General features: G+C 37.9%; 1 protein-coding gene across 1 annotated transcript in view; it reads right to left on the bottom strand.

Moving 5' to 3' along the window:
* The window catches only part of Jak2 (Janus kinase 2), a 63,307-nt gene that overhangs the window by 37,088 nt on the left and 11,406 nt on the right, over positions 1 to 14,813 (bottom strand). The window contains exons 4-5 of the mRNA XM_038341287.1: positions 5,779 to 5,902; positions 2,655 to 2,772 (exon numbers count right to left, since the gene is read on the bottom strand). Coding sequence (XP_038197215.1) covers positions 2,655 to 2,772; positions 5,779 to 5,902 — 242 coding nt within the window. The remainder of the gene's footprint in view (positions 1 to 2,654; positions 2,773 to 5,778; positions 5,903 to 14,813) is intronic.

Raw genomic sequence — 14,813 nt, 5'->3', positions numbered from 1 at the left:
TGAATGACTTGATACTAGAGGCAGTGGAAATTTTTTGTCTTAATTAGTTTCATTTTCCAAAGCACTTGTCTCACCACGTCTCTTTCCCTGCTAGGAGAGTAAAAACAGTAGATGTGCCCGAAGAAAATAAGCTGTACTCAGAATATGCGGCTCAGACAGATGACAACAAAGATCTGCTACAAGAAATGATGACATTACAAGTCAACATATAAGAAGTAAAGAAATGAGAAAGCTAAGAGGGTGGAAGATGACTGGGCGCCGTAAGTGCCTGCTGTACAAGCCCAGGACCCACATGGAAAGCCAAGTGCAGGGGCACCTGCCCTCACGCTCGTGCCGAGCAGAAAGAGAAGGATCATCTCTGGAGCCCAACAGCAGCCATTCTAGCCAACTGGCAAGTTCCAGATGCAATGATAGACACACACCTCAAGGTAGAGGGTGAAAATGACTGAGAAGATCAGATCTCTACATGCATATGTACACACATGGAGGAGAAGGAAGCAGGGGAAGATGAAGAATGAACGCATGTCCGAGTGCTGAGACATGCGTGTGCAGGGCAGATAAAAGCTTTCAGGACTGGCTCCCACCTTCCCCCATGGAGAACTGAGGATCAAATTCAGATCATCAACTTGGCAGCAAGTGCCTTTCCAAACAGAGCCATCTCACCAGTCCTATTTTTGCTCAATTTTAAACATATTTCCTTACACTTGAAACTGGCAAGTTATTCTCCTTAACTAATGTCTGTGAAGAACTAACTATTTACTCTGTAAGAGCATGTGCTTGTTCTGTTACCACATAAAACCAATAGGTAACTAAGTTCTGCTCATCAGGAAATTCTGTGACAATCATAACCAAAAGAAAATAAATTTATGGAAAACTAGTGGGAATAACTACTAATGAATTAACCAACAAATAACCATTGGAAAAAAGTTACAAATCACTTTCAAATGTCAAAACGACTTAAGCCAGCATTATTTAAAATCACATTATGTGCCTACCAAAATTATATTTCATCAAATTCATTAATGTAAAAGTTCTTCCCCCTTTTGAAAAACTGCATTTTACCCAAGAAATTCTGTACCTGCATTGGCCAGACAAATAAAAAAGCTGCCACCACAGTGGAATGCCAACCTTGAAAATACTGTGCTAAGTAAAATAAGCCAGACACACAAACAAGGCAAATACTGTATAATGCCATCTGTATACACAAGTACTAAGATGAACAAACCTTTTGACCCCACAGGAATGGTGAACTGTTGGGGGGGGGGAGAAGTGGAGATTATCATTTAAGGGTATGAAGATGAACTCTGTTCTGGGATGGTAGTTATGGTTGGGAGGTAGTGAATGTGATTAATGATCTGAACTAAAAACAGCACGCTTTAAAAATTGTGTTATATACATTTTTACCATGACGAAAAAAAACTTGATGATCCCACATCCACAAAGAGAATTATTTTTCAGTTTTTTGTTTATAGCCTTAACAGATTTTACAAGACTGGAAATGGGAGCCATGAAGCTGTGCTCTTTGCTCTGTTGCTATCAAGTCTCACTGGAAGTCCTTAGCCTGACACACTGGGAACAGACTAAAGGAACTAGACACCACTTCTCTGCTTTCTTTAACTTCTGTTCATGCTATTCTAGCAACCCAGGAAAATAAAGTGACTTAATAAGAAAATATTTCAAGCCAGGCAGCAGTGGAGCACGTCTTTAATCCCAGCACTCAGGAGGCAGAGGCAGGCGGATCTCTGTGAGTTCAAGGCCAGCCTGGTCTACAAGAGCTAGTTCCAGGACAGGCTCCAAAGCCACAGAGAAACACTGTCTCGAAAAACCAAAATGAAAGAAAGAAAGAGAGAGAGAGAGAGAGAGAGAGAGAGAGAGAGAGAGAGAGAGAGAGAGAGAGAGAGAGAGAGACAAGAAAATATTTCAACTGCTGTTGAATTTAAGGTAATAGTAATAGAAAATGCCATTATGAAATGTTCAAATCACATTACAAGAGTGTATACAGTTAGAGTACTGACTGACAGATAGCTAAACTCACTCTCTAAGAATCAACATGTGGACATCTTCTCAACTAGAAGAGCCTACCAACTATGACAGCTCCCTTTCTTTCTATCCTTTTTGATTTTTCAAAACTTGGTTTCTCTGTGTAACAGCTCTGGCTGTCCTGGAACTCATTCTGTAGAACAGGCTGGCCTCAAGTTCACTGAGATCTGCCTGCCCTGCCTCCTGAGTGCTGGGATTAAAGATGTGTGCCACTATCACCCAGCATGTTACTTTCTCCTGTTACATTTTACTGCCTACTATTTAAACCTGAAACTATTTTTTAAAAGCTCTAAAGAAATTTTACCATCTAATAATGACCATATGAATCATGTTGTCAAATTTATTCTACATTTTTTCCCAAAATCCTTAAAATGACTTAAATCTTAAAAGAAAAAGAAAGTTATTCCAAGGGAGTCAACTTAAGAAATCATTATAAAATATATTTATAAATAATGAAATCAAAAATTATTATTAAATAAAATACCCGTTTATCTCTCTATACATGGAGCATATTAGAATTATAGTCTTCCCACGTGACACTTACCCTACTTAAGATATACTACACAGGAAGGTATTTCCACATTAATACACAAAAAAGATTAATATAATTATACCTGAGCAAAAAGGTAAGACATGACAAAGTCATCAAGAAGAGGAGCTTCAGCCCCACGAGATACTCCGTATCTATAGGTTCTATTGCTGCCACTGCAATACCAGTGAGGAAAGTAGAATCTGTAAGACAATCGAAACATTCTGTCAGCTTCCAGAGTTCAAGCACTAACCACAGGCATTTACCTACCCTCAACATTCTAAGTTTTTAATACACTGTTAAAAACCACAAATAGCAGTGTTGTATACAGGTTGTGAGCACAAGGATTTCTGAACAACAGCATGAGAATAAAGTAAGCAGAAAATACAGGAAACACAGTGAAGCACGGTGGAGCACATCTGTAATCCCAGGAAGCTAAGGCAAGAAGAGCACCTGGGTAACCTCGAATAATACTGCTTCCATGAACAAACAAAACACCAATCAACAGGAGCAGCAGCAAATGAAACACAGTAACTATAAAACCAACATACAGCCTACTTTGGTGCAATATACAATAATATAGAAGCAGCAGCAATTAAAGGAAGCAAGAGAAATATAGACATAAAAATCAGCAAAAACTGAAGTTCAGTAACATTAATAGACACATCCGAAAATGCAATTTTCTGTGTAAACAATTTGTCCTTCTTTTAGGCAACTGAATATTAAAATTTTTCCTTCAAAGAAAGATGTTTACTTTGAAAGGAAGCTCTGGAGGATCTGGAGAGATGGCTCAGCAGTTAAGAACACTGATTGCTCTTCCAAAAGTTCTGGGTTCAAATCCCAGCACCCACATGACAGCTCACAACTCTCTATAACTCCTAAGTCTGACACTCTCACATAGACATGCATGCAGGCAAAACACTAATGCACATGAAATAATAAATAAAATATATAAAAAAGAAAGTAAAAGCCTTGAGATGTGATTCATCTATATAAAGCTTGGCCATTTAAAGTGCCTAGTTATTTGTAGTATTCAATGTAGTACCAACATCACCACAATTTAATTTTATGTTTTGATTATATCTCCACAGCCATTAGCAATAACATCTAAGATACCTTTTATACAAATTCTATTCTACTCATTTTATATTCAAAATAATGATTTGATATGTTGTCTTTTTTAATCTGACTTAATTTACTTAGTGTAATATTTTTAAGTTTCATCCATTTTATAGCATATAGGTACTTCATTACTTTCTTTGAATGACTTAATACTGGATTGTGTAATTTATCATATTTTATTTATCCCTTCATCACTTGAAAAGTATTTAAGTTGTTCCTGTTTTATGGTAATGTAACTAACACTCTGTGAACAGTGTTTTTGTAGGTGCATGTTAGTAACTCTGTATTATCTGTAGGGGAAATGGCCAATCTTTTTCCAAAGTGACAACACCATTTCCTATTCTGGCCAACACTAGAGGAGCATTCTAATTAGTACAAATAATTTCCAACATTTATTATTTTGTGCCCTTTCTGCTTTTGCCATCTTAGTGGATAAATTGTTAAAACACTGTGTATTCTATTTACATTTCTCAAGGGGCTAATGATGTTGAATATCTTTTCAAACACCTACTGTCTATTTGAAATGTTTACTCAAGTCCTTTGCCTTGAACATACATAAATTTTGATATCCAAGATGGTTCAGTGCACCATGGATACTGAAGAATGGTTATAGTCTCATTCTCCATATTTTTCAAGTTAAGTGTCTAATTAATTTACCGTGGTTATGTTTTTGTTTTTTTGTTTTTGTCAACTTGACACAAGCTAGTCATCCGGGAAAGGAAATGTCAATTAAGGAATTGCCTCCATAAGATTGGTTTGTAGTTAAATAATTTCTGATTAATGATTGATGTGAGAGGGCTCAGCCCACTGTGGATGGTACCACCCTTGGGCAGGTGGGGCCTAGGTTGTCTAAAAAACATAGCTGACCAAGCCAAAGGGAATCAAGCCAGTAAGGAGACTTTCTCCATGACCTCTGCATCAGTTCCTGACTTCAGGTTCCTCCTTTGAGTTTCTTCCCTTACTTCCTTTCATGATGGACTGTAAGCTGTAGGACGAAATAAACCCTTTACCCAGGTTTCTTTTGGTCATGGTGTATATATCATAGCACTGGGAAAGCAAACTATGATACCCATATTGTTTCTTATTTTTTCTCATTTAGAGTATTCTAAAGTTAAAGCTTTAAAATTATTTTATAAAAGCTTTGTTATTCTGTTACAACTGGCCACTTGTATGTAAGAGTACCACTGCTTTTTTTCTTTTTTTCTTTTTAATGACTTATTAATATTTATTTTGTGTATGGGCCAGAAGAGGGCATGAGATCCCCTGGAACTGGAGTTACAGACATTGTGAGCTGCCATGTGGGTGCTGTAAATGGAATCTGGGTCCTCTGGAAAGAGCAGCCCACGCCACTGCTCTGTGCTCACTATTTTATACAGGAGAAGAAAATAAGTAATAAAATATGAAAATTTATTAAGAACTTATGAACTCATTTATCAAGAGTTAATCAAGTACTAATGATGTTGCTACACCGCCTCACATGCAGCCTGGGTTTGACTTATATTATCTCTTTAATGAGGGGCATGCAAGGTAACAGTCAGAAAACAGTTCGTGAAGCAAACGAGGTCTGAGTTTGAACTCTGACGCTTTTCACAAGCTATAAGACTAAGGATGAGTAATATGTATCAGATTCTTTATATTTTACAGGAACTTCTTAATATTTCATTAAGTCATAAGAAAATTAAGTAACATGTAAGTACTTAAAGAACTGTAGCTGTGTGTAAGATCAAATTTATTTCTGTTACCCCTTTTTATATAGAAAAATCTGGATATTTACTTTTCTGAACATTGATATTGCACATTGCCATAAAACACTAAATAAATTATCTTACAAACAAAAAACTTTGAACTTTAAAAACTTACTTGTAAAGAAGAGATGTAAGTTTGTATTTTATTGCACACACATTACCTTTCCTGGGAAACTAGCAATATTCCAAACACAATCTGTTCTTTTTTATCTTTAATTATAATCAAGTAATAAAATGGCATCCCAACAGAAGAGAACATCATAGCTATCACATTACATAGCTAACAATTTCTCCCATTTTGACTTTTTATTAACATACAAATCACTTACTATAATAAAGTACCTTATTCTGTAGAGTATATTATGCCTGGTTGACTCATCTATGTGGAAGACATGGTTGGGCGGGTACCAGACTCTTTCTGTCTCACTCATTAAAGCAAACATATTATGATACACAGGTGTAATGCCTAGAAATGAAGCAAAAAGGGACTGATAACATTTACATAACACGCGTAATCTGTCATGATGTGACACACAGAACTGAAGCATAAGGGACTGACCGCAGATAGCTAACAGCATTCACATAACACATAATCTGTCATGGAGGCTTGGCGACAGCTCTCAGTCGGCAGGAACTTCAGTAGCAGGTGAGCTACTGTGGGAAAACACCTTAAAACTAATTTTTAAATCAAATACCTCTTTCACTATATTGCATGGAGATTAAAAAATATATATACTTTATTCAACTTTTAATTGTCTTCTAAAGAGTTTCCAAGTTCCTCCTGGAAAAAATACATTGTATGAATATGAACATGTGTATGTTTTCATTGATAGTGATTATCAAACACTGAGATAATAACAAGCCACTGGATACTTTTAAAGGAATAAAACATTTTTATATTAAAATAAAAAGGGTTATACAATATGATAATAATTATATCTATTGCACTATTTAAGCTTACAAAAATATTAAAAGCCAACTGAGCCATCTCACTGGGCCCAATAAAGTTAAATGACAACTGAACCATCTCACCAGACCCAAATACTTTTTCTGCCTTTTTTTCTTTTTTCATCAGAGCCTCATGTAGTCCTCATGAGCTGAAGCTAACCTTGAGCCCCTTTTAAGCCTGCTGCCATCTCCTTTTCAGATAGTGTACAAAGTAGTGCCATAGCTCAATGACAGAAGCATGTCTAGGATGAGTGCATCAGAAAAGTAAAAAACACTAGGGGGCAGATTTGTTAAGAACACAAAAGGCTGAAGGAAAGCTAGAGAGACAGTTCATCAGTTGAGAGTATATACTGTAGGTGGTGGTGGCGGTGCACACTTTAATCCCAGCACTTGGGGGGGCAGAGGCAGGTGGATGTCTTAGTTCAAGGCCAGTCTGATCTACAAAGTGAGTTCTTGGACAGCCAGGAATACACAGAGAAACTCTGTCTCGAAACCCAATGTTGACGATGAGGAGGATGAGTGCATACCGTGCTTGCAAAGGACCCAAGATACGTGCCAGCACTCACACTGGGCAGCTCAAAACCACCTTAACTCTAGCTCCAGCAAGATCTGATGTCTCTGACCCTCTCAAGCACCTGCAAACATAAGTACACACGCGAGTGCGTGAGCACGCCTACACACACACACACACACACACACACACACACACCTTAAAAGTGAAAGTTAATAAAGCAGATTAAATAAAAATAACAGATGTTTATTTTCTTTAATGATTAACAAAATTAACAAGCCATTGTCAATCTGACGAAGAATAAAAATAGGCACAAGCAATTTATAAACAGCATAATTAAAATCTAATCACAAGACAGTGTTAGATGAACATTACACTAATAAATTTGAAAAGATGCGTAATTTGCAGAAAATTGTAACTCTTAAAAAGATGTAAAAATATTAAATAAACAAAAAATTAAATACTAAAGATATATAATCTACCTAATTTTCTTTTTTATTTATTTTTATTTTCTGAGCATTGGTGTTTTCCTGCATGTGTATGTATGAGGGATTAGAACCTCTGGAACTGGAGCTGCAGACAGTTGTGAGATGCATGTGGGTCCTGGGAGTTGAACCCGGGTCTTCTGGAAGAGCAGTCAGTGTTCTTAATAACTGAGCCATCTCTCCAGCCCCACATACATTTTTCAATGGAAAATAAAGGTGGATGAGAATAAAAAGAAAATTAGGGAAAGAAAGAAAACAAATCCCGCTCAAAAGTTACATGTAAGTGCAACGTAAAATCAAAAGCAATGCCATCCGGTACGACAGAGAAGTGGCACGTTTTACGTTTAGATTATGCTTACAGATAGACATATTAAAGTGATAGTTTGGCAGTACTGTCGGGGGCCATATCAGAGGAGATGTAGTCAGCAATGGAGCTTATGGAGTTCAATTCAGCTAACAGCAAAGCTATAGGTGAGCGAACCCTGGAGAGACTAGGCCCTGGGGAGACTGTCTCCAGAATGTCACCTTGCTTCTGCTGCGCTTCCTCCTGCTTAAACAGTCGTGTTCCTGCTCTACGTGGCACGGTCTGATTCCTATGTGAAAGGATCCCACTGTACCTAGGATATTGTGACTGTTTCCTGGGAAGATCCCACTCCTCACTGGGCAATTTACTTGCAGATCACAATGAAGATGATTTTTTATAAGATCTTAGATGAAAACCAATGATTCAACTGAACTTTCTGGGTCAGCCTAAAAGATACAGGTAGTAAAGATGATTAGGGAAATGGTGTTAGGTTATTCTGCCAATTGCTCCAACAAGATACACAAAAAAAGACAAAAACAGGTAAAAAGTTACTTTCTCCTTTGTTAGATATGATATTTGCACAAGATGAAAAATAAGAACAAGGAAGTTTCATGCATTACAGACCCAGGAATTCTACTGTTGGGGAGTATTGTTTTAACATGTGTGACTTTTGTTTATGCTGCCATTTGTTTAACTCTGTGAAGCTGTGATTCTTTACTTGTCTAAAACACCTGATGGTCTAATAAAGAGCTGAACGGCCAATAGTGAGGAAAGAGCAAGGATAGTCAGGACTGGCAGACAGAGAGTATAAATAGAAGGAGAAACGAGGAAGAGGAGTAAAAGACCAAGGAGAGAAGGACACAGGGAGCCACGGAGAAAGAGTGAAAGTAAGAAATACAGAAGAAAGAAAATGCCCAGAGGCAAAAGGTATTAAGGATACTTTAAAGTTAAGAAAAGCTGGCAAGAAACAAGTCAAGCTAAGACAAGGCATTTAATAAGTAAGAATTAGTCTCCATATGACTTATTTGGAAGCTGGTGGCAGGACCTCAAAGAGTAAAGATAAACAGCAAACAACAGCATCACCTGTGGGAAAACAGACTGGTGATCAAAGAGCAATCACACCCACGGTTAGGCCTGGGCCCTTGGTCAAGCAGCTTGCAGAATTAATCACAGGTTTTGGTATGCACATTGGAAAAAACAAAACTGTGAAAGAAAATTAAATGACTCAATTGTGTGTAAAGAAAAATAGATGGTTAGCTGACTACTTGTTTATAAAATTCTGTAGAATAGAAATAGAGCAGGAATCTGCTACACTGAAACCACAAGAACAGTTGCCTGCCAGTACAAAGAAACCGGCTGCAATATCCTTGGCTTGCTTAAAACTGTGTTAATCAATTATAAAAGAATAAAAATGTCATGGTGGGAAAATTAATACAAAGAAAAATGTTTAACTACTTGTAGGCTTCTAAGGAGAAACTCTTAATGTGATTTCTTCTTAGGTAAAGATTTTAATTTGTTCTTGGAAAATACGTAACCTGTAATTGTGAGGTAATCTTTTCTTGCATAGAAATCTCTGTCTTAGGTGGTATAAAAGGGATAAAGAAAAAATAAAGAAACAGAACAAGCAGCAGAAAGAATGATAAAATGAACAGTAAGTCTCCTTTGTATGTGCAGTTTCGCCGACGCCACACCTCCTTCTCCAGTTTCTCTGACCTGCTGAGAGGTCATACTCTCAGCAGAGTACTAACAAACCTAATCTATAAATATCTCGTCAAAAAATCACAACAAAGTTCACTGTTCATTTATCACAAGATTCCAGATAAAGCTAAATTAGAAAATTCTATCAGCTAGGCAATGGTGGCATATGCCTTTAAAACCCAGCAGATACAGGTGGATCTATAAGTTCTAGGCCAGCCAGGGTGACATAGAGAAACCCTGTCTCAAAAAACAAACAAAATAAAAAACAAGTAAAGGAAACAAAGAAAATTGTATTAATGTAATATATTAAAATATCATTATAGGAATCTAAAGTAAAATGGCAAAATAATAAATTCTAAAAGTACACTGGTTTATACTTTATTCTTATACATAAAATATTACTTGAACTACTCATGATTTAAAAAATGAATACATTAATTATTCCTAGTCAAGCAAATTCACATGACCAACAAGAGGCAATTCCTAATGTTGATGGAAACACGAATGAATCCTACGTGCCAGCACTTTACACCTTCGGCAAAATCGAGACTTCTGCGGTGAGCAGCACTGTGAATTGTAGCTGTTACCATTTTGCTGGAAATACAAACTGGTATAGCTTTTGAGAAAGGAGTCCTAATTTAAGGAATTTATAAAATGTTTAAAACACTGCAACCTAGAACTTTCTCCTGTGGTACTCTTAAAGGAGCAGCATGGTAGTAACAAAGTTAAGACAGAAATTGTAGGCAGAAGGAAACCTATGGTCCATGCTTTGGACTGTTATGAAGTTCGACACAACAATGGAAATAAAATTCACTGGCTAAGTAGCTTTTTCTCAATTTTTTTTAAGGAAAAACAAGGTGCACATTAGAGTATCAATTTCCTAAAATTACCTCAAAATCCTAAAGTTGTGAGCCGGGCGGTGGTGGCGCACGGCTCGGGAAGCTGAGGCTGGTGGATCTCTCTGTGAGTTCAAAGCCAGCCTGGTCTACAAGAGTTAGTTCCAGGACAGGCCTCAAAGCTACAGAGAAACCTTGTCTCACAAAACCAGAAACAAACAAACAAAAATCCTAAAGTTGTACAGAATATATAAGTAGTATGTAACAACATAAAAAACTCTGAACATTCACAAGAGATTATTTCCCTGCTTACCAGGATGGGACTAAGAGACAAACAAAGCAGAAGAAACCGTGTTGTTTAAAAGGATTCCTTAAGGCCTGGTATGGTGGTATGCATCTTTAAATCCCAGCACTGAGGAGGTAGAGGCAGACAGATCTCTGCAAGCAAAGCCATCTTGGTTTACAGACCAAGTTCCAGACCAGTCAGAGCTACCTGGTAAGATCCTATCTTTAAAACAAAACCAAAAGGGATTCATTAAATAAAAAATCCTGCGTAGCCGGGCGGTGGTGGCGCACGCCTTTAATCCCAGCACTTGGGAGGCAGAGGCAGGCGGATCTCTGTGAGTTCGAGGCCAGCCTGGTCTACAAGAGCTAGTTCCAGGACAGGCTCTAAAAAAGCTGCAGAGAAACCCTGTCTCGAAAAACCAAAAAAAAAAAAAAAAAAAAAAAGAAAAAAATCCTGCGTAAAAATGGGAGAGTTGGTGTGGGGATTAGGAAAACTTTACAGCTAAGAGGAGGGAAAGGGTTCGCTCTGTAAATGAACTTTAAGCTACAATAAACTATATAAACTAGCACAAGGGCACAATGGAGCAGGAAATAATGCCATTCAAATACTCTGACAAAGTTGTTACGCAAAAAAACTATTTTGAGTGTTGATTTTAGATTAAGAAATGCTTTAAAGTTGGAAATTCAAATATCAATATTTGAATTTGAACTCCAATATTCAAATTCGAATGAGCCACAACACACACCTCTGAATCCATATGGCTCATGAGAGAAAGTGCATGCCTCCTTCATCCGCTAACCATGTTCTGTGAACTTAGAGTTCAGGGCACACATGGCCAAACAGGAGGTGAAGCTGTCCCAGAAGAGGCCATAAAACACCTGACATTTTACACAGAAAAACACTGAGAAGAGAACCTTAACTTAAAAACTAGCACTGGTTTTAAATGTAAACATCTGAATACGATTTTAATCACTATTCTTACATTATGAGATGTTGAAGAATAAGACAATGCCATGTTTTTTTCAGACAGGGCACTTACACAAAATGCAAAAAGCTAATTCATATTCACTGATCTGTAAGACTGTGTGCAGTATGCTTTTGGTGGGTTTTTACATGTATGTTTGGGTGCATGGATGTGCTTGCCTGCATGTTTGGAGGCCAGATGTAAAGGGGAAAATAGACAACTCAATAATGGTAGTTGGCAAATTCAATATACTCTTCTCACTAATGGACAGGATAGCTACGAAGAACAAAAAGGAAGACCTTAAATGACACTACAGATCAACTAGCTGGAGCAGACATAGAAAAAGCTGTGCCCACACAGAACACACGTCTTTAAGTGCATGTGAAATACCCTTCGCGTTTATACAGTCTCAAAACTACCATCAATAAATCCATAAAGTTAAAATCATCCAAAGTTATCTTCTCTGTCTACAGTATAATAAGTAGAACATTAAAAGGAAAATTTAGTTTCACAAATATGTTAGAATTAATCACTCAAGGCAGATGAGAGGCCACCCACCTCTGAGGTACTGAGAATATGTTAAGCACTGTTAAACTCACTAGCTGTGTCAAGGATAAGGCCTTTGAGTTCTTACCATACGCTTTTCCTCTCACACTCCTTTTCCTGTAAATGAGTACATATTGGAGAATAGGGCAATCTGACTTCCTAATTGGCAGCCGTTAGACTTTCTCTTCCTGCCCTGGCTGCCTTTAACAAAAAGTCAGACAAACAACCATCTGAACTACCCTTGGCCAACACTGGCCATGCTGAGCACTCCATGGATTCCTTAAGAAAACTACACAGCTACTTGTTCCAGCTCTTGACGTGTGGTCTCAGCCAGCACTATTTCAGAAGGCTGTGCTGGACTTTTCCTATCATAAGCCCTGGTGCACTGAGGATGATCGTGCAACCATCCCCACCAGGCCAGAGCAAACACTTCCCTTGGTGGTCTGACAAAGGACTGCTGTGGCCGGTACTAAAGGGACAGTGCTGTGGCTGGTGAAAGGACAGACCCTCGGTTACATGCAAGGTTTTCTGTGATTGGTTCAAACACTCCCAGCTGTACCAAAAGGACCAGCTAAGAGACTAGTCCTGTTCAGCCTCCCCTATATTTTAACATTAGGTCTGATGAAAGACTCTCTTGAATGGCCCTTTATTGCCTGTGGGCTGAGCTGGCAACAAGAAGTGACAGAGGCAAAAGAGCATCAGCAACGGCAAGGACAGCAGAGCAGCATTGGCGACAGCAGTAGAAACCAACACATACCAAATGCTTGAGAGCTGAGGAAGAGGCAGAAGAACAGCGCAAGAGAACAAACATGGCAAAGGAGACAGTGGAAGTACACAGAGAATAAAGAGCCTGAGGCTCAAGATAAACGAATTCTGTAGAGAGTCAGAGAAGAGAAACTGCAGGCCCATGACCCTGGGCACCTTCTGGAGACCTGTCAAACCATTAGGACAAGGTCTCAGATACCCCAGCCTCAAAGCTGTATTACTGGCCAATGTCAAGGGCCACAGAATCCCAACACCTAAGCCTGTCTGGGATCTTCAACTCTAGTTGCTGTTAAGGGCTAAGAAACACCAACTTCCTATGAGCGCATAAGAGCTGCAACACTTGCTCTACAACTGAAACTAGACCAAATCCCAGCACAGGGAGGGAGAGTATGAAGTTGGGAGGAACTGGGGAGGGGAAAGAATGATTAAAATAAATTGTGTAAATTTTTAATTAAAGATAATTTTGTAAAATAAAATTGTAACATTAAAAAAGATAGCAATGTTCCCTCAATCTATACATATGATGCAATCACTACTGAAATCTCAGCTATCCTTTATGTAGAAACAACAAATTAATCACAAAATTCATGGGGAAAAAACAAAGGGGTTAAAAGTGCCAAATAATCTTATAAAAAAGAACAGCAAAGTTTAATAACCCATACTTCCTATTTACAAAACATGCTACAGGGCTATCAACAGTTCAGTGTTAGGAGCCCCTGAGTAGCATATGCCAGGCACTGGGTTCAATCTCCAACACTGCAAATAATACACGGTAACTTAACTACCAAGTCACAGTAACCCAAGCTGTATAGCAATGGCATCAGGACAACAAACATCTAACTACACTGCATTTCAACAAAGTAAAACAAGATTGTGTTGAACTTAAAGCACGCACACACATCACACGTGTTTGTGTCTATAGATGTGTATCTGTGTATTTATACACATATGCATATGTATATCTGCTTTAAGTCCAAGTCAGGGTATCATTACAGAGCTCTGGCTCTGAGTGTCCTGGAACTCACAGAGATCCTACTGCGTCTGTCTCCCCAGTACTGGGATTAAAGGCGTGTACCACTAAACCCAACTAAAGCATATTTTCATAGAATACTTACAAATTTAAACTAAAATTAAACATTTTAATTATTTTATTATGTAGTCTTTATATCGCTTTTTTAGATTTTAAAGGAACTTGTGTGTGCATGAGTGTTTTGTTTTCATGTATGTTTGCGTGCCACCAAGTGCGCCTGGTGCTCTTGAAGGTCAGAAGAGGGCAGTGGCTTACAGGGAACTGGAACTATGGGTTGTTGTGGGTGCTTGGCACCAAACCTAGATCCTCTGCAAGGGCAACAAGTGCTCTTAACCACTGAGCCATCTCTCCAGATCAATATGTTTATTTTTAAATATCAGTAGCTTTGGGAGGATGGGTAGGTGTTAAACATGAAAAGGGGAAGCAACCTACTTCCTCTAAAACAAAGCTATGAGGAAAGTATAAAAATTCTATTAACTTACCTTTAAATTTGTGTCAAGAAAGAAAAAAGGGTTCATCAAAGACAAAAGGTTTAGTCTCTGAGACGGCCTATGTAATCTAGTCTTATACCTATATAATTCTTTTCTTCTTCATTGTTCTATTGTTCCCAGTCTCCACTCATTTAATGGCACTATATTACTGAAGTAGGATGGGTTTTGCCACACATTTTATCCTTATTCACTGGTATCTAAAATTTTAAATGCTATAGATAAAATAGAATGGTAGTTACATTTCAGGTCTTATGCTTTTTCACTTATATCCTGAATCTGATAAACAATAAATTATCTGTGATACTGAACAGGCCAAGCATTTTATCTGACCTTTAATATGGACTGAGGTAAAACTGTCACCAAAATCAAATACAAAATTTTATATTTAAATGTGTGTATTTATATGAGTGTTGCTAGTCTTCAACTCAGGGCCCTGGAGTTTTACAACTGAGCTGCAGTCACAGCCCTGTGTAAAAAGATCTTTAAAAGAAATAGTTTAAAAAGAACACAGCT

Source organism: Arvicola amphibius, chromosome 1 (genome assembly GCF_903992535.2).
Source record: "Arvicola amphibius chromosome 1, mArvAmp1.2, whole genome shotgun sequence".
Taxonomy (NCBI): domain Eukaryota; kingdom Metazoa; phylum Chordata; class Mammalia; order Rodentia; family Cricetidae; genus Arvicola; species Arvicola amphibius.
Note: the sequence above shows the minus strand (reverse complement) of the source record. Positions and strands in the feature narration are given on the sequence as shown.